At 46.1% G+C, this 21049-nt stretch overlaps 1 protein-coding gene across 1 annotated transcript; it reads left to right on the top strand.

Moving 5' to 3' along the window:
* Positions 1 to 1123: 1123 nt before the first annotated feature.
* On the top strand, positions 1124 to 20809 carry LOC140188908 (solute carrier family 22 member 6-A-like). Its single transcript, XM_072245562.1, has 11 exons — positions 1124 to 1525; positions 1816 to 1919; positions 3689 to 3843; positions 5594 to 5762; positions 6551 to 6674; positions 7178 to 7290; positions 16280 to 16494; positions 18354 to 18454; positions 19706 to 19939; positions 20015 to 20139; positions 20568 to 20809. The coding sequence occupies exons 1-11, from the start codon at positions 1124 to 1126 to the stop codon at positions 20695 to 20697; spliced, it is 1872 nt and encodes a 623-aa protein (XP_072101663.1). The 3' UTR covers positions 20698 to 20809.
* Positions 20810 to 21049: the final 240 nt, after the last annotated feature.

Genomic DNA, 21049 nt, shown 5'->3' with positions numbered 1-21049 from the left:
ACACCAGCTGGTTAATGTAAATATCTAATCAGCAAATCATGTGGCAGCAACTCAATGTATAAAAGCATACCAACATGGTCAAGAGGTTCAGTTGTTATTCCGATCAAATATCAGAATGGGTATGAAATGTGACCAAAGTGACTTTGGCCGTGGAATGATTGTTGCTAATAGATGGAGTGGATTGAATATGGCAGAAACTACTCATCTCTTGGGATAAAAAAAGTGCTGGAGGAACTAAGCAGGCCAGGCAGCATCTGTAGAAACCAGTACAGTTGATGAATCAGTTCCTGAAGCATTATGTGTGCGTTGCTTATATTTCCAGCATCTGCAGATTTTCTCTTCTTCTTAAACTCTTGGGATTTTCACACACAATATTCTCCCGAGTTTACAGAGAATGGGGCAAAAAAACAATTTTAAAAATCCAGCGAGAAGCGGTTCTGTGGGGTGAAAACACCTTGTTAATGAGAGAGGTCAGAGGACCATGGCCAGACTGGTTCAAGCTGACAGGAAGGTGACAGTAACTCAAATTACCACACATTACAACAGTGGTGTGTAGGAGAGCACCTCTGAACGCACAACACATCAAATCATGGAAATGAATGGGCTACAGCAGCAGAAGACCACAGACATACACTCAGTGTCCACTTTATTAGGGTTAAGAGGTTCCTAATAAAGTGGCCACTGAGTGTGACTTTGATCTCTCAAACTGCAGGGTGAATTCTATCTCCCTATGTTCTCAACGACTCCTTTAAATTCTTCCTCTGGCATTTGACACCTTCCTTTCCAGTCTCTGCTTGAAAATATGACTATTTATTCATTTCCATAGATGCTGCCCGACCTGCTAAGTTCCTACGGCATTTTGTATGTGTTGCTCTGGATTTCCAACATCTGCAGAATCACCTGTGTTTACAATTCCTTTACCCTGTGCTCCCTAGAACATTATTTTACAGTGAATGCTGTCATTAAACTTAGTTTAACAGTTCAGAATAATTAATTAAATCTTGTTGTCAACTTGTTACACATTACCGGACATCACATACAAAAGGCTGACTGTGGGTTTAGGCATCGATTGCCAGCACAGTCTGCCTCAGTACACCTGGTCTGCCCTCCTCCTGCTCAGACCATGGCTTTTGGGGACCGCCTGGAGATCGATGGAGACCTGGGGAAGTTCCAAGCCATCCACATTGCCCTACTATCAATTCCGACCTTGTTCATGTCCTGCAACAATCTCCTCCAGAACTTCGTGGCCGCTGTCCCCGACCACCGGTGCAGGGTGCGGCTGGGAGGTGAGGATTCGACGTACCTCAATGTGACGGAGGAGCCACTGAGGGCGGAGTTTCTCCGCGTGTTCCTGCCCATGGACCGGGAAGGAAAGCCGGACAAGTGCCGCATGTACACCTCCCCGCAGTGGCATCTCTTGGGCACCAACGAGACCCAGGGCAACGGGAGCCAACCTGACACACAGGAATGCACCGATGGGTGGGTGTACGACCACTCCCAGTTCACGTCAACAATCGTGACAGAGGTACGGCTGGAAATGCCCCCCTCGCTTCTGGGGGATGGTGTACTGAAGGGGGTGACTTGATGGAGTGAACAGAATGCGCCGTGACGCAACGCTTTACAGCACCAGGGACCCGGGTTCAATTCCCGACACGGTCTGTAAGCAGATTGTCTATTCTCCCTGTGACCGCGTGGGTTTCCTGCCACAGTTCAAAGACGTGTGGGTTAGTAGGGTAATTGGTCACACGGGTGTAATTGGGCGGCGCGGGGTTGCCGTGTCCTCAGTGACGGTCAGTTGTGCCCTTGTTTCGGCAGTGGGACCTCGTGTGTGATCGGAAGTCTCTGAAGCGGATGGTACAGTCCATCTACATGGCCGGACTGCTGATCGGAGCCAGTGTCCTGGGCAGACTGGCCGACAAGTAAGTTCAAGGTTCCAAGTACATTTATTATCAAAGTTTGGATGCCACATACAACGGTGACTTTCGTCGTCTTGCTGAGAGCCACAGAACACTAGAAGCACAATACAATCCACATTAAACCCCACACCACAACGACAGTCACACAGCCAAATGACTCAAAGGGCAACGTGGAGATGGTTTAACGAATAATCTCTGAATAAACTCAATGGGTAAAACAACATCGGGGGGGGGGGGGGACAGGGAAAGCAACGGCTGAACGAGAGTGTTTAAGCTGCTGTGTGATCTAACCAGAGTTTTATAGAGCTGCAATGTTACCTGGAGACACTTGAATTGAATCTTCTGCCTGCTGAAGGCCAAGCACTCTGCATCTTCTTAACCATCCTATCGACTTTGAGGGATCTCTGGATGTGGACGCCAGATCCCTATCTAAGTCTCTTAAAATGTTCCTAATATATCTGCCTCTACCACCACCCCAGGCACCGACTACTCTCTGAGTAAAATACATACCTCTGACATCCCCAGCCTGATCTTTCTTCCATTCACCTTAAAATCATGCCCCCTCATATTCGCCATTTCCATCCTGGGAAAAAGTCTCTGGCTATCCACTCGACCTATGCCTCTCATCATTTTGTACACCTCTATCAAGTCACCTCTCATCCGCCGAAGAACAAAGCTGTAACTCACTCAACCTATCCTCAGAAAACTTGCTCTCTAATCCAGGCAGAATCCTGGTAAATCTGCATCCTGCCTGAAACTTCCACCTATAATGAGGTGACCAGAACTGAACACAATACTCCAAGTGTGGACTCACCAGAGATTTACAGAGAGTAACATTACCTCATGCCTCTTTAACGCAATCTCCCGAATGATGAACCCAATACACCAAAACCCTTCCTAGCCGCTACATCAACATGTGCGGAAACTTTGAGGGATCAATGAATGTGGGGAAAACAGCTAATACCAGAGTCCAAACTCTTAGGGTGATTAGTGGGATGTATAGGGGGATACAGAAAGTATATCTTTGGGCAAAGTGTAGCACGTGCTTAGCAACCCCCACTCCCCCCAACACCGATCCGGGTTACCTGAAACCATTGGAACAGATGGTGGAGGGTCGACCGAGCAGCTGGTGCATATCACAAGTCTTGGACATGCGACCACTGACGCCAGGCAGACAATCTCCAAAGGGTATTGATAATGGCTGGGGTCACCGGTCTTATAAAGACACTGGCCAGAAGAAGGCAAGGGCAAACCACTTCTGCAGAAAAAAATTGCCATGAACAATAAAGGGCAAAGATCATGACTGCCCACTTCACACGGCTTGCCACATAATGACCGTAATGACAGGCAGGGCTGTGGATGTCGGAGGTAAGTTTTTTCACTCCGAGTGGTGGGTGAGTGGAATACATGGCCTGGGTTGGAGGTACAGGGAGACGCATTCCGGAGGTTTGAGAAACTCTTAGATAGGCACATGGATGATAGAAAAATGGAGGGCGATTTGGGAAGGAATGGTTAGATTGATCTTGGAGTGAATCAAGGGTCAGTACAACATGATGGGCTGACAGGTCTGTACTTTGCTGTAATGTTCTATGTTCTATGACGGCTCTGGAACCATTCAGACTCCTGGATAACATCAGTCGAACATCACACAGCCGTTGAAACATTAACCACATCACAAGGACCAGAGAGCCACTTACCGATACTCTCCTGTAGTCCCATGTCAACATGGGCTCCTGTTCACTGGTGCTTACCCAATGCTTCTCGCCCGTCAGGTATGGCCGCCGAACCCTGCTGCTATGGTCGCACTTCGTGATCGCTGTTTCGGGGACGTGTGGAGCGTTCTCCTCCTCTTTCCCGCTTTTCTGCTTCTGGAGATTTCTGACAGGCGTCGGCGTGTCGGGTGCCATCAACAATTGCTTATCTCTCGGTGAGTAAACTGTCGCCCAAGTGAAGAAGGACGGTGTCTTAAAAACAGACATGAGCAGGGATTTCTTCAGCCAGAGGGTGGTGAATCAATGGAATTAGCGTTCACTTCCAGAGCGCTGGAATATAAAAGCAAGTTAAAACGCTGAGAATTTATATGACGAATGCTGCGAGAATCTTGGGATCAAGAAAAGACCTGCTGGAATTGGAGAGAGTCAACAGGAGGTTCAGGAGAACGATCACAGGAATGAAAGGGTTAATGTATGAGGAATATTTGGTGGCTCTGATCTGTACTCACTTGAGTTTAGAAGAATGAGGGGGATCTCATCGAAACCTATCGAATATTGAAAGCCTGGATAGAGTGGACATGGAGAGGATGTTTCCAATAGTGGGAGACGATCTTTTTCAATATTTTTATTAATTTTCTACATAGAAGAATGCGGAGTTCAAGAAAAAAAGAAATATATCAAAAACATTATACAATCTCACATACAAACTCTTTACTCTATATTCATACAAATTGATTAATTCATAATATTGAAATATAGTAAATTAATTATATGGAAATAAAAAATCTAACCCACTACCAAGACCGAAGCTGATTAGTAAAGAAGAAAAAAAGAAAAAAAAGTGTATTATTAGCCATCATCTGTGCTTTAACGGCAAATCAAAGGTTTTGAAAATAGTTCAAAGAAGGTCCCCGCAATGTCTTGATTAGGTTCAGAAATTGAACACCGAATCTTCTCTGAATTTAAACATGACATCACATCACGCAGCCATTGAACGTGAGTGGGTGGAACTGCATCCTTCCATTTAAACAGGAGCCCTCCTAGCCATAAGAGAAATAAAAGCCAAAATGTGCAAATCAGCTTTCTCCAAAATAATATCCGTTCCTCCAACAATACCAAATAAAGCGGTCAAAGGTTTAGGCTTAACATTTACTTTAAAAAGTACCGAGAAAGTTTGAAATACTTCTTTCCAATATTTCTCAAGACTCGGACATGTCCAAAGCATATGAATGAGTGAAGCTTCTCCATTATTACATTTATCGCAATGAGGAGATATATACAAATAAAAACGAGACAACTTATACTTGGTCATGTGGGCCCTATGGACCACTTTAAATCGTAGGGGAGAATGGTGAGCACATAACGATGAAGTATTAGCCAATTTAAAAATTTCATTGCAAGTTTCTCTAGAAATTGAAGTCTGTAAGTCTTGTTCCCAAAGATTTTTAATTTTATCAAAAGGAACACTTCTCATTCCCAGCAACATATTATAAATAATAGATATAGATTCATTATAAAAAGGTTTTAAATTAAAAATTACATCTAGTAGATTCTTATCAGGACTTTTACAAAATGTACCTATTTGAGACCGTAAAAACTCTCTTATTTGTAGGTATCGAAAAAATTGACTTTTGGGTAAGCTATATTTAGCTGACAGTGGCTCAAATGGAAGGAGACTTCCCTCCACAAACAAGTCCTGGAAGCATTTAATGCCTAATCTATCCCATTCTTTTAAAGTCACATCTATCATAGAAAATTTAAAAAAAATAATTGGTGGAATCTGATAGGAGAGGAGGGTGGAGTAAGAAGTAATGGGGAGGGTGGTTGATGAGGGCAGATGTCGACAGTGTGGGGAGGGGAACTAGGGGAATGATGAGCAAGTAGAGAGGGTGGAGGAGGGGAAAGAAACGCAGACAGATTCCACTTTGATTAACACGCTGTCTCTCCCCCCATCTTTGCACCTAGCGATTGAGTGGACTCCAATCAGATTTCGAACTCTTGTTTCAATGTGTGGTTCCTTCTGTTACACGCTTGGTCAGCTCTTACTGGCCGGGATCGCCTACGGCATCAAGGATTGGCGTTGGCTCCAGCTCTCGGTCTCTGTCCCGTGCGTTGTCTTTTTCGTTTATTCCTGGTAATGTCCAACTCCACTTACCCTTGATATACTGGAATCAAAAGAACCCACTGTTAGTCTGTCATGTTTGTTTCATTTAGAGCTATGGCACGGTAACAGCCCCTTCCGGACAACGGGCCCACGAGACCCAATTACTCCCGTGTGATAAATTTACCTACTAACTGGGGAGGAAAGCCAAGGAAACACGTGCGACCCCAGGAAGAATGTACAACAGTCCTTACAGACAGCGGCGGGAATTGAACCCGGGTCGCGGGTAGTGTAATAGAGTAACGCCAACCACGACTATCGCGCTCCACTGGGAGCAGGGGCAAAGGGAGAGTTTCAGGGGCGATAGTGAAAATGGGCAATTAAACAAGGAACGATGAAGTCAGGCCGTCATTAATCCACAGTGAGATTCCACAGATCTGCTGATAATCAGAAATCCTGTCTCACTGTGTTGAATTTCAAGACCGGAGCTCAATTTCCCACACTCCCTTTAAATACCGGGGCCCCATTTCGCACCCTCTGAGTGAAGAAGCTCCCCTCCCCCTCACGTTCTCCTTAAATATATCACCCTTCACCGTTAATCCATGATTCCTGGTTGTGGTCCCACCTAAATAAGCCTGTTGGCATTTACCTTATCTATACCCCTCACAATTTTGCGTACCTCTATCAGATCTCCCCTCATTCTCCTACTCTCCAGGAAATAATGTCCTAACCTATTCAGCCTTCACCTATAACACAAGTCCCGGCAACATCCTGCACTCTTTCAATCAACCTGCAATGAGTTATCATCCTTGCTGTCACAGGTGGCTCTCGGAGTCGGCCCGTTGGCTCATCGTGAACGGCAAGGAACACACTGCTCTAAAGCTGCTGAAGATGGTGGCGAACATTAATGGTCGGGAGGCAGAAGGGGAGAGACTCACAATTGAAGTAGGCGATATTCCCGGAAACAGATCATACTGGCGTTCGTGATCCGGCACTCCACGGAACCTTAACTCCGGCACACAGCCGCTGTTTGATAGCCTGGTAGTGTAGCGGTTTGTGCAACGCTCTACAGAGACGGCGATTCAGGTTTGACTCACGCCGCTGTCTGCAGCGGTTTCCTAAGGGAGCTTCAGATTCCTCCCACATCCCAACGACGTACAGGTGTATTGTGGGTATGTTACGTTGGCACCAGTTCAGTGAAAGGCATCGTTTGCGTCAATGACCAACGCAATCAAAGCAAGTGTCGCCACGCTTCCCGTGCCAACATAGCACGCCCACAACTCACTACCACTAACCCATACTGCTCTGTAATGTGTGAAGTAACCGGAGCACCCAGAGGAAACTCCATCCATAGACGCTGCCTGACCTGCAGATTTCCTCCAACATTTCGTGTAGAGCAATGACTATGTTTGCATTTTTTGTTCTGTCTGACACCACGTGTTCCACAGATTCTCAAGGCGAGTGTGGAGAATGACCAGTTCACTGCCAAGAAACAGAGTGTGTTCGATCTGGTCCGGACACCAATAATGCGACGGATCACCTGTTGTATGATGGTGGTTTGGTGAGTGAACTTCTTTATCCTTGGACCTGGACAGTGACCACAAACACAAGAGATTCTGTAAATGCTGGAAATCCAGAGCAACACACACACAAAATGCTGGGGGAGTTCAGCAGGTGAGACAGCAGCTATGGAGAGGAATAAACAATCCATGTTTCAGGTCGAGACCCTTCATCAGGACTGAAAGGATGTGGGAAGAAACCAGAATAAGATGGTAGGGGGTGTGGAAACTGTAAGAAGCTGGATGGTGACTGATGGAGGAGGTGAAGGGATCAAGAAGAAGGAATCTGATAGGAGTGGCGTGTGGACCATGGGTGTTATGTATTGAACAATGGTGATTAGGGAACTTAAGGTAAAAGTACCCTTAGGAAGCAGTGATCACAATATGACTGAATTGGATAGGGTAAAAGTGAAGTCTGATACAGGAGTATTTCAGTGGGGTAGAGGAAATTACAGCGGGATGTGAGAGGAGCTGGCCACAGCAAAATTGGAAAGGGGAGCTGGCAGCGATGACAGCAGAGCAGCAATGGCGTGAGTTTCTGGGAAAGATGAGAACGGTGCAGGATAGATGATTCCAAAACTGAAGAAATATTCAAATGACAATATACCAATTTCGTGGCTGACAAGGAAAGTCAAAGCTAATGCAAAAGAAGAAAACCCAGCATACAACAAAACAAAAAATAGTGAGCAGACAGAAGATTACGAAGCTTTTAAGCCCTACAGAGAGAGACAAAAATATTCATAAGGGAGAACAATATGAAAGCAAGCAAGCAAACAATTTCAAAGTGGATAGTAAAAGCTTTATGAAGTATGTAAAAAAAAAGGAGATGAGAGTGGATAAAGGACCATGAGAAAATGAAAGCGGAGAAAAAAATAATGGGAGAACAAGGAGATGGTAGGTGAGCTAAATGAATGCTTTGCCGAGTATTGTGCCAAATGTTGAAGGCTGCGAGGGAAGAGGACTGCATGTAGTTACTATTACAAAGCTCAAAAAGCTGAAAGACTGAAAGGTACAGAAGTCACCCGGAGCAGATTAACAGCACCGCAATGTTCTGAAAGAGGTAGCGGAAGAGATTGAGGAGGCATTCGTAATGATCTTTCAAAAATTATTGGACTCTGGTAAGGAGCCAGAGAACTAGAAAATTGCAAATGCTACTCCACTCTTTAAGAAAGGAGGAAGGCAGCAGAAAGGGAATTACGGACCAGTTAGTCTGATCTCAGTGGTTGGGAAGATGTTGGAGTCAATTGTTGAGGATGAAGTTGTGGAGTACTTGATGACACAGGACAAGGCAGGACAAAGTCAGCATGGTTTGCTAAAGGGAAAATCTAGCATGACGACCCTCTTCAAATTTTTTGAGAAGATTACATGTCCGATAGATAGATGGGATGTAGTGGATGTTGTGTATTTGGACTTTCAGAAGGCCTTTGACAAGGTGCCACCCAGGAGGCTACTTATCAAGTTAAGAGCCCGTGTTATCACCAGGAGTTTACTGGCATGGTTAGAGCATTGGCTGATTGGTAGGCGGTAGCGCATAGGAATAAAATGATCCTCCTCTGTTCGGCTGCCAGTTCCATAGGGGTCAGTATTGGGAACACTTATTTTTATGCTGTATATCAACGATTTAGATGATGGCTTTGTAGTGAGACTTGCAAATGATGCAGGGATTGAGGAAACGGTTAGGCTGCAGAAAGACATAGACAGATTAGAATAATGGGCAATAGAGTGGCAAATGAAAGTCAATGTTGTAAAATGTATGGTCATGTAATTTGATTGAAGTCTGGCCGTATGGGAGAGTTATTATTGGAGGCTATAGGCCTCGGAACGCCTTGTACCAAACTCTCTTTTACCTAACCTACATCTTCGTCTGCTTTTTTGGCGAACACATACGGGGAGAAGGCAAGGGAGTGGGGATGACTGGAATAATAGGGTCAGCCCGTGACTGAATGGCAGAGCAGACTTGTTGGGTCGAATGGCCTACTTCTGCTCCTATATCTTATGGTCTTATATTGCTTTTATAGTTTCAGGTCTGGAGCTTGTTTGCACACACTGCCGGCCACTTTTCCACAGTCATGGTTGTGCCTTGCAAATGCCGCTGAGCTCTGTGCAATAATACAAGACAGCCTTGCATTCTCCATATATGGCTGAGGAGTTGGTGTAGGGAGCAGGGTTTTAAATTTCTAGGTCATTGGGATCTCTTCTGGGGAAGGTGGGACCTGTACAGATTGGATGGGTTGCACCTGAACTCGAGGGGGAGTAATATCCTTGCAGGTAGGTTTGCTAACATGGTTCGGGAGGGTTTAAACTAATTTGCGACGGGGATGGAACCCAGAGCGATAGAGCAGTGAAAGAAGTGCATGGAGTAAAGCCAGATCTAACATACAGAGAGGCTTTGAGTAAAGGGAAGCAGAATAAACGGTGTAAAGACAGTAAGGTAGAAGGGCTGAAATGTGTGTAGCTCAATGCAAGAAGCATCAGGAGCAAAGGTGATGAACTGAGAGCTTGGATACATAACATGGAATTATGATGTAGTGGCCATTACAGAAACTTGGCTGGCACCAGGGCAGGAATGGATTCTCAATATTCCTGGATTTCAGTGCTTTAAAAGGGATAGAGAGTGTGGAAAAAGGGGAGGAGGGGTGGCATTACTATTCAGGGATACTATTACAGCTGCAGAAAGGGTGGGTAATGTAACAGGATCCTCTTTTGAGTCAATATGGGTGGAAGTCAGGAACAGGAAGGGAGCAGTTACTCTACTGGGGGTATTCTATACGCCCCCTGGTAGCAGCAGAGATACAGAGGAGCAGATTGGGAGGCAGATTTTGGAAAGGTGCAAAAATAACAAGGTTGTTATCATGGGTGACTTTAACTTCCCTAGTATTGATTGGCACCTGATTCGTTCCAAGGGTTTAGATGGGGCAGAATTTGTTAAGTGTGTCCAGGATGGATTCCTGTCAAAGTATGTGGACAGGCCAACTGGGGGAATGCCATACTAGATCTAGTACTAGGTAATGAACCGGGTCAGGTCACAGATCTCTCAGTGGGTGAGCATCTAGGGGACAGTGACAACCGCTCCCTGGCCTTTATAATTATCATGGAAAAGGATAGAATCAAAGAAGACAGGAAAATTTTTAACTGGGGAAAGGCAAATTATGAGGCTATAAGGCTAGAACTTGTGGGTGTGAATTGGGATGATGTTTTTGCAGGGAAATGTACTATGGACATGTAGTCGATGTTTAGAGATCTCTTGCGGGATGTCAGGGATAAATTTGTCCCGGTGAGGAAGATAAAGAATGGTAGGGTAAGGGAACAATGGGTGACAAGTGAGGTGGAAAATCTAGTCAGGTGGAAGAAGGCAGCATACATGAGGTTTAGGAAGCGAGGATCAGATGGGTCTATTGAGGAATATAGGGAAGCAAGAAAGGAGCTTAAGAAGGGGCTGAGAAGAGTAAGAAGGGGGCATGAGAAGGCCTTGGCGAGTAGGGTAAAGGAAAACCCCAAGGCATTTTTCAATTATGTGAAGAAAAAAAGGATGACAGTAGTGAAGGTAGGACCGATTAGAGATAAAGGTGGGAAGATGTGCCTGGAGGCTGTGGAAGTGATTGAGGTCCTCAATGAATACTTCTCTTCGGTATTCACCAATGAGAGGGAACTTGATGATGGTGAGGACAATATGAGTGAGGTTGATGTTCTGGAGCATGTTGATATTAAGGGAGAGGAGGTGTTGGAGTTGTTAAAATACATTAGGACAGATAAGTCCCTGGGGCCTGACGGAATATTCCCCAGGCTGCTCCACAAGGCGAGGAAAGAGATTGCTGAGCCTCTGGCTAGGATCTTTATGTCCTCGTTGTCCATGGGAATGGTACTGGAGGATTGGAGGGAGGCGAATGTTGTTCCCTTGTTCAAAAAAGGTAGTAGGGATAGTCCGGGTAATTATAGACCAGTGAGCCTTACGTCTGTGGTGGGAAAGCTGTTGGAAAAGATTCTTAGAGGTAGGATCTATAGGCATTTAGAGAAGCATGGTCTGATCAGGGACAGTCAGCATGGCTTTGTGAAGGGCAGATCGTGTCTAACAAGCCTGATAGAGTTCTTTGAGGAGGTGACCAGGCATATAGATGAGGGTAGTGCAGTGGATGTGACTTATATGGATTTTAGTAAGGCATTTGACAAGGTTCCACACGGTAGGCTTATTCAGAAAGTTAGAAGGCATGGGATCCAGGGAAGTTTGGCCAGGTGGATGCAGAATTGGCTTGCCTGCAGAAGGCAGAGGGTGGTGGTGGAGGGAGTACATTCAAATTGGAGGATTGTGACTAGTGGTGTCCCAGAAGGATCTGTTCTGGGACCTCTACTTTTCGTGATTTTTATTAATGACCTGGATGTGGGGGTAGAAGGGTGGGTTGGCAAGTTTGCAGACGACACAAAGGTTGGTGGTGTTGTAGATAGTGTAGAGGATTGTCAAAGATTGCAGAGAGACATTGATAGAATGCAGAAGTGGGCTGAGAAGTGGCAGATGGAGTTCAACCCGGAGAAGTGTGAGGTGGTACACTTTGGAAGGACAAACTCCAAGGCAGAGTACAAAGTAAATGTCAGGATACTTGGTAGTGCGGAGGAGCAGAGGGATCTTGGGGTACATGTCCACAGATCCCTGAAAGTTGCCTTGAAGGTGGATAGGGTAGTTAAGAAAGCTTATGGGGTGTTAGCTTTCATAAGTCGAGGGATAGAGTTTAAGAGTCGTGATGTAATGATGCAGCTCTATAAAACCCTGGTTAGGCCACACTTGGAGTATTGTGTCCAGTTCTGGCCACCTCACTATAGGAAGGATGTGGAAGCATTGGAAAGGGTACAGAGGAGATTTACCAGGATGCTGCCTGGTTTAGAAAGTATGCATTATGATCAGAGATTAAGGGAGCTAGAGCTTTACTCTTTGGAGAGAAGGAGGATGAGAGGAGACATGATAGAGGTGTACAAGATAATAAGAGGAATAGATAGAGTGGATAACCAGCGGCTCTTCCCCAGGGCACCACTGCTCAATACAAGAGAACATGGCTTTAAGGTAAGGGGTGGGAAGTTCAAGGGGAATATTAGAGGAAGGTGTTTTACTCAGAGAGTGGTTGGTGCGTGGAATGCACTGCCTGAGTCAATGGTGGAGGCAGATAACTAATGAAGTTTAATATGGAGGAATCTAAGGTAGGTAGGGGCTTATATGGGAGGCAGGGTTTGAGGGTCGGCACAACATTGTGGACCAAAGGGCCTGTACTGCGCTGTACTATTCTATGTTCTATGTTCTAATCACTCCCCATTATATGTTCCTGCTCCCTAGGTAAATCCACCAACACTATTGAATGTCCCAATGCTATGGCTCCTATCCTTACTACCAATGGTGCACTCACATGTCCTACTTGTTAATGTCCTGTGAATCCACTTAAGATAACGTTACCTTATATCTCCCAAATTGCATTATTTATATTAGTGTTCCTGACGGAGGTTCGGACTCCCCCAGTATCCCACAAAAAGGTAACGGGGCGGCCCGTGACTCTACCACTTACTGGAGTTCTTCCGGTTTCATCTCACCTTGTGTCACACACCAATGTTGGCGAGGCCTGACTCCATCATTGAAGCTCAGGATTTAATTCCCTGGATGGTGGTGTCTTCACCATGTTACTTTGCCGTTGCCTGACATTCAATAAGCATTACCTTCCCACTATAGTTTAGTTGTCCTTTGTATCTCCTTTACCCCTGCTCCACGCATTGTCCTCCGTACCCATACCTCAGTGTGTGTAGGTTCAGAAAGATCAAACATTTCCAATGCTTTTTAGAGTCTTTGGTACAGTGAGACACCAGCGTTCTCAACCATCCATTTGAGGGTTCTGGTATTTAATTGTCCCGCTGTAATGCTGTTCCATAAACCCTTCAGAACACAGTCCAAAATCGGGATACCAATGCAGTGGGATGTTCACCTCTCCTCTGATAACATTTGGCCAGCTCATCTACCGGGTCCCCCTTTGTTAAAACTCATAACAATCTAGAAACATAGAAAACCTACAGCACAATACAGGCCCTTCGACCTACAGAGTTGTGTAAATATCAGTCATTGCATTTTTTTCAGTTTCCCCCTTGTTCCCCCACAATGTCGCTGCATATCTGGCAAAGCTGAGTGTCTAATTGGGTGTGAATACATTATAATCAATCTCCTTTCCTTGGAGTCATCTAGGGCGTGTACTAATCCCTGATGACTAGTTGCTTGGAAAAGCTCTCCAGGATCGTCTTCAAGCACACATGTCCCAATATCCTTATCAATATCTCTAAGCTACTGTACGCCGAACGGTGTAGTGTATAGAAATATAGAAACATAGAAACACAGAAACCCTACAGCACATACAAGGCCTTCGGCCCACAAAGTTGTGCCGAACATGTCTCTACCTTAGAAATTACTGACTTACCTAGAGCCGTCTATTTTCCTAAGCTCCGTGTACCTAGCTAAAAGCCTCTTAAAGGACCCTATCATATCCGCCTCCAGCACCATTGCCGGCAGCCCATTCCACACACTCACCACTCTCTGGGTAAAAAAGTTAACTCCTGACATCTCCTCTGTACCTACTCCCCAGCACCTTAAGCTTGTGTGCTCCTGTAGCAACCATTTCAGCCCTGGGAAAAAGCCTCTGACTATCCACACGATCAATGCCTCCCATCATCTTATACACCTCTATCAGGTCACCTCTCATCCTCTGTCGCTCCAAAGAGAAAAGGCCGAGTTCACTCAACCTATTCTCATAATAGGTTGAATAGGTTGGGAATAATCCTCCCCAATCCAGGCAAGATCCTTGTAAATCTCCTCTGCACCCTTTCTATGGCTTCCACATTCCTCCTGTAGTGAGGCGACCAGAACTGAGCACAGTACTCCAAGTAGGGTCTGAACAGGGTCCTATATAGCTGCAACATTCCTGTCAGCTCTTTAACTCAATCCCACGATTGATGAAGGCCAATACACCATACACCTTCTTAACCACAGAGTCAACCTGCGCAGCTGCTTTGAGTGTCCTATGGACTCCGACCCCAAGATCCCTCTGATCCTCCACACTGCCGAGAGTCTTACCATTAATACTATATTCTGCCATCATATTTGACCTACCAAAATGAACCACTTTACACCATATCTGGGTTGAACTCCATCTGCCACTTCTCAGCCCAGTTTTGCATTCTGTCAATGTCTCGCTGTAACCTCTGACAGCCCTCCACACTATCCACAACACCTCCAACCTTTGGTCATCAGCAAACTTACTAACCCATCCCTCCACTTCCTCATCCAGGTCAATTACTGTATAAAAATCACTGAGAGTAAGAGTTCAGAACCGATCCCTGAGGCACTCCACTGGTGACTGGCCTCCATGCAGAATATGACCCGTCTACAACCATGTATGTGATATTCTGATTTTGATTTGCTCCCATCTCTCTGATGGTAACTAGGGGTGCCAATGGTGCAGATGGTAGTACCAGTTCCTGTTGGTAGCATATCGGGTGCAGTTGCTCAGGAAATGGTGCTACGTAATTATCGTAACTGTATCTAGTAGTTCCATCTGGAAAATCATGGCAATCAATATCTCCATATTCACTTTCCTCCCCTTGTTCAGATACTTAAGCACATGTTATTCCTCGCTTGGAGGAAGTTTGTCTTGAAGTTTTTGAATATGCTTTAAACACTTTGTATGATCGCCAATGTTACTCTTCCTTACCAATGCTGATTTCTGAATCACATTCATAGTCGTCTTTAAATCACTGCCCTGTTTCCTTAATTCTTCCACTTCATCCTTCGCTAGTTCGGCTCCCTCCTCTGGTTCACATTTTTTCTTTAAGTAATTTCTCATGCCTCAAACTGAAACTGCTTTATATGCATCAAATCAATATGTATACCTCTGTGACCCTCTAAATCCGTAGTCCTCTCTTTAAAGGTTTCGACTCATTTTGGAGCCTTCTGTGTTCCCTTCTAACCTATCTCGCTCGGCTTCAGCTTTCTGCCGACATTCGATTTCCGTTTCTAATCTGCGCCGTTCTGCATCGGCAGTCTGTCGTAATTCTAGCAAATCTGCAATTAAACAGGCAACTGTAATTGGTTCTTGTAATTGTTTAAACTTCCTGCCCGACAGCTTCCCTTGGGTGATTTTCCAGAGGGAAAACCCAATCAGTTTTCCCTTCACAGCCAAAGTGACCAGCCAACTCCTTTCTTTCCCAGCTTAATTTCTCTATCATCATTGTGTCTGTTTGAGAGCTTCTTGACTGCCACTAATGTATCTGCCTCTTCCACTACCCCCGGCAGGCCGTTCTGCACATCCACCACTCTGTGTAAAAAACAAGACCTACCGGTTATATCCCGCACCCTCCCCATGCTTTCCACCAACCTCTCTGTTCCCCTTGCACCTGAGTGCTACCACACTCTGCTCCAATCTGCTGATCAGCCTTATTTCTAGAGATGACAAGCCAGCATACAGAGGCGAGGTTATTATACTGACGAAGTGGCGCCAAGATAACAATCTCTTCCTTAATGTCCAAAAGTAAAAGAGCTGATTGTGGATTCTGGCAAACGCTACCACAGCACTAAAGCCAGGACCAACAGGCTACGGGACGCCTTCTTTCTACAAGCCATTACACATATAAATTCACATGTCTGTACATTGCGATAGAGTCATAACGCTAAGATTTTAATCCTTCACGTTGTCGGACGGATTTAAGATTTAAATAAATTCTAAATTCCAAATCACATTAAAATTCCGCCTCCTTGTATTAGCCATTTCCACCCTGGAAAAATTCCTTGGCTGTCCACTCCACCTATCCCTCTTATCATCTTGAACACCTTTACCACATCACCTCTCATCCTCCTTCGCTATAAAGAGAAAAGCCCGAGCTCACTCAACCTATCTTCATAAGACGCGCTCTCTAATCAGACAGCATCCTGGTAACTTTCCACTCTGCACATTTTGTGTTTTGTTTTCGTGTTAACAGGTTTTCAACGAGTTTCGTTTATTACGGGCTGTCCATCGACCTGCAAGGGTTCGGAGTTGACATCTACCTCATCCAGCTCATCTTTGGAGCCGTGGACATTCCGGCGAAGATCGTGGCCTTTTTGACGCTGAGACTGATCGGGAGAAGGTTCACACAGGCCACCTCACTTACACTGGCAGGGTCTACAGTGCTGACAAACGCCATTATTCCTAAAGGTAGGAGTTCGTCTGTAAAGTCCGACTGCCCTCTCAACAGGAAGGACGTAAGTGTTTGCGCTTTCACAATCCAGACTCCGAGCTCTCTATTTGGAGCTCAAGGGTTTCTTTATCAATCTCCCTTCAATGGAAATTCCAGTCAAGGAGGCGCCAAGCTCCGTTCTCCGGAGAAATTGTGTCTCTCAATTAGATGCTTTTTTATTTCTGTAGGGATGGTTTTGAACTGTGATAATCAATAAACCATTGTTTGGAATCAAACAACCTTGCCCGGTGTCTCAGGGCTTGGGGTGTCTTCACCTGTGACGCCACCCCGCGCCCCCCCCCCAACCTCCACCTCCACCGCCCCTGGCCTTCCTTCTCTGCCACCTGTCCGACACACCATTCCCAACATCCTTTGCTCCCGCCTTAGTTACGAACTCGATATCCGCCCCATGTTGACAAATACAGTAATATGCAAAGATCTTAGGGACCCGAGCTACCTCAGATATTGCACAGTACTATATGTGCAATTGTTTCGTATGCCCCCTAGTGGTTACCTCTGAATGATTCTGGACAGTCCCGATGCTTCTCCTGGTGTTGTGTAATCTGAATATCGGGTTTCTGATTGGCTGACTTATCTGCAAATCAGAACTGAATGTTTCTGATCGCTGTGTATGAAAAGCTGACCACGAGGCAGCGGCCTCTTCTCTCTCTTTCTTTTGCCTCTCCCTCTGCACTCTACCACCGTCTTTGTTCTATCAACACTTCATAGAACGGCGGTGAAGCAACACGTTTTGTGCCTTTTTCCTCACTTCTGAAAGAACCTTGGATCAAAAGCATCAGAATCCACTCTGGTTTAGGAACAGCGATATGGAGGTGTTTAAAGGACAGGCCGCCCGTTCAGCACTCGAGGTCTAGTGATGTAGACTGGTGGCAAAAGACATCTGTGGACGTTGGGCTGTCCGGGTCCGTGGGTCCTGAGATTGGACGTCCAGTGTGAGCAGGAGGTCAGCCGGCGAGCTCGAGGTTCGAGCCTGGAGTTCAGAGTTTCAATATCAGATTGTCGAGCGGTCGATATCTAACAGCGAAGGCCACTGGACAATTAGAATTCTGAAAATCGAAGCTTGATCGCCAAAACCGGGAGCCTAGGGACAGGAGGCTCGTCCTGGAGTCGGTGGCCTGTCCTAATGACTGGTGGTCTATCCTGGAAGTTCCGCCTGCAGGAGGCTTTATAAGGCATGAGTCAGGCCACACTTGTGTATTGTCAACAGAAATGGGCCCGAAAGGTTGTGTTGTCAGTGGAGAGAGTCCAGATGAGGTTCACGAGGATGATGCTGGGAATGAAGGGGTTAACATATGAGGAGCATTTGGCAGCTTCTGGACTGTACTCACTGGAATTTAGAAGAATGCGGATGGATCTTATGGAAACCTACTAAATGTTGAAAGGACTAGATAGGATGGATGTGGACTGGATGTTTCCTATGGTGGGGACACCCTGAAGTAGAACACAAGGCTCAAAATTGAGGGGTGTCCTTTTAGAACAGAGGTATGGAGGAATTATTTTTTTCCAGAGAGTGATAGACCCGTGGAACGCTCTGCCACAGACTGCGGTGGAGGCCAAGTCCGTGCGTATATTTAAGGTGGAATTTGATCGTTTCGTGATCGGTCAGGGCATCAAAGGATATGGCAAGAAGGCAGGGAAATGGAGTTGAGTGGGATCCAAGATCAGACATGAAGGAACAGCGAAGAAGACTTGATGAGCTGAATGGCCTAATTCTGATCCTGTGCCTTAAACTAACTGCTCCTCCGACTGTTTTACGTGTTTCAATGCCTTAAGTGAGCTTCCTGCCATTTGAAAGTGGAATCTATTGCCCTTGTAGACCTGCAGACTGTCCGGACCTCGCTCGCTGCCTTTGGCAAGGGATGTCTTGCAGCCACCTTCACCTGTTGCTACCTTTATGGAACTGAACTTTACCCAACGGTGAGTACTCCCTTTTCACAAAAGTATAAAAGTTTTCTTAGAACGCAAATATACAGGGTACAGACATACAATATCGAGACAATAAGTATACTTAAGTTAAAATATGGTTACTACCGTGTATAAAATAGTCAATTTTCCCGGGGCGGGGGCGCTCCCGGAATGCGCCCATTGCAACCTTGTACTCCCTCTCAAAGGACAGCCGGACACAAACGTATCCAGGGAAAAGGGGTAGTCAGTCGGCCCGGGCAGCGCTCCACACTTTCCGCCGCTGTCATGTGTCCAGCAACAATGGATAAGAAATTGAGTCAGATTCTATAAACAAACAACGATATTTATTCACCTCTGCTCAAAACATCGAAAAGTAAACGAACGACTAACTTAACCAGAAATTAACAGTGAGGCAACTGCAGCCTCCGGTGAAAATGATATCGTATCCGTTAACTAGGGGCCGTGGACAATTCTGATTTGATGGAGACAGACATGAAAGCACAGAGAAATATCTGGAGAAATTTCTGAAACGCCAGTTCGCTGCTGTTGTTACTGCGCGGTCGGGAATCTTCCGGAGAGAAGGCCTCAAAATCCCTGGCGTTACCTGCTGTTGGCGACCGAGATTGCCGTCGAATCGTTCGGGCAGAGAAGGCGCTCAGTACTCGGTGTCGGAGAGCTGATCGGAGGCTCGAAGTTTTCGGATGACTCAGAGTCGGACTGTGGTCGGGGATGGCAGGGAGAGTTTTTCTTCCTTCTCCCATCTGCGTGAGATGTGGGACATTTGAGAGACTTTGAACTTTTTACTGTGCTCATAGACTTCATCAAGTTACGGTATTGTTGCACTGTTGTAACCATATGTTATAATTATGTGGTTTTGTTAGTTTTTTCAGTCTTGGTCTGTCCTGTGTTTTGTGATATCACACCAGAGGAAATATTCTATCATTGCTTAATGCATGCATTACTAAATGACAATAAAAGAGGACTGCGTGTCTTCATAATCTAAACTGTTCTTAAAGAGTTCTTATTCAAGCACAGACTTAAAGTGGTAAATTCAAAAGTCCATGTGATTTATACAATCATTGAGAGGCCTGGATCCGATGAGAACATTGCGTGGTGGTGCAGCTAGAACTCCTACACTTCCTCGTGCCTTTCCTGAATCCACCGTGATTGGATCGGGACCAGACCCCACCAGGCAGCGACAGCACCGTCCAACAACACAGGATCACATTGTCTGGATGAGGCCAGACGCCATACCTTCCTCAGTTCCCGGTAGAGGCGGGGTGGATCCTTCAGAGTGGCGTGGCAGATTCCGTCCAGTGGGATTCCCGTGACCTCCTGCACGCAGCGTCCCCGGCAGAGAAAGTGCGTCCCCAGCCCACGCCACCTCCGCAGCAAGCAGCCACCTGGGTGTTGCACGCAGGACCGTCCGCCCTCCGCGATCGGGAGACTCGTTGCCGCTGCAGAGACCCAGAGAAGAAGAAGGAGGAGAAGGAGAAGGCACAGAAATAGCTCCATGCAGCCCAAGTGCAGAGGTCCCGGTATGGGACACCGCTGGCTCACCCCATTCCGAAGCCCAAAGGCTCCGTGAAGATCCCGGTCATCTTCGCCAGGCATTCCGCCGCGGCGTACAGCAGTCAGACGCGGGACACAAACTGTTGCCCGAACCCAGATGCGGTGCGTTTCTGGGTCTTTGCTCGGTGGGAGAGATGTGCTCGAGCCGGAGAGGGTACAAGAGAGATTCACTAAGACATTCCCTCGTGTGGAGAGGTTCAGTAATGATGAGAGACCGTAGAGGGTGTCGAGGAGATTGACCAAGATATTCGCTGGGATGGAATGGTTCAGTTATGAGGAGACACGGGACAGGGTGCAGAGGAGATTCATCAAGATATTCCCTCGGATGGAAAGGTTTGGTTATGATGAGAGACCGGAGAAGGTGCACAGGAGATCCAGGGGATGGAGGGGAAGATGCTGTTCCTAAAACTTTTAGTGTGTGTCTTCAGGCTCCTGTACCTCCGCCCCGATGGTAGCAGCGAGAAGAGGCCATGTCCGGAGGGTTAGGCAACTTAGTGATGGGTGAGATATGTGATAGTCGTAATGAGCAGGTTATTTTTCTTTCTCTGTTTAGAGCCATGAAGAGAAGAGCCAGCAAATTGAGGAATGAAGATATCGCACTACAGGAAGCTCATGCGTCGCTCCTGACACAGAAAGTTGAAGCACACCCTATCCAGATTCCGTCGCACCCTGTGGCCACTTGAAGGCAGGTCGGCCAAAGTGGTATTGACTGGACATACCGGACAGTTCCCCCTTCTGTTTCGGATGTTGTGATGTGGATGTGCACGGAGATTATCTCATAAAACAATCAATAAAAGGAACTGTAGCTCTAATTTCTCTGAAGTGACGTTGAACTTGAGATTTTCATGACTATGACGGAAATGTAAACAGACCAGATTCATGTCAAATCAGATTCACACACAGAATTCTGGAGGACGTCAGCAGGTCAAACAACATCTATGAAGGAGAACGAACAGTCGGTGTTTCGGGCTGAGAGTCTTGAAGAAGAGTCTAGGCCAAAATATTGACTCTTCCTTCGTTTCCAAATGATGAATC

The sequence above is a fragment of the Mobula birostris genome, chromosome 28, assembly GCF_030028105.1.
Source record: "Mobula birostris isolate sMobBir1 chromosome 28, sMobBir1.hap1, whole genome shotgun sequence".
Lineage (NCBI taxonomy): Eukaryota > Metazoa > Chordata > Chondrichthyes > Myliobatiformes > Myliobatidae > Mobula > Mobula birostris.
The sequence above is the reverse complement of the archived record's forward strand: the minus strand, read 5'-3'. Positions and strand labels throughout refer to the sequence as shown.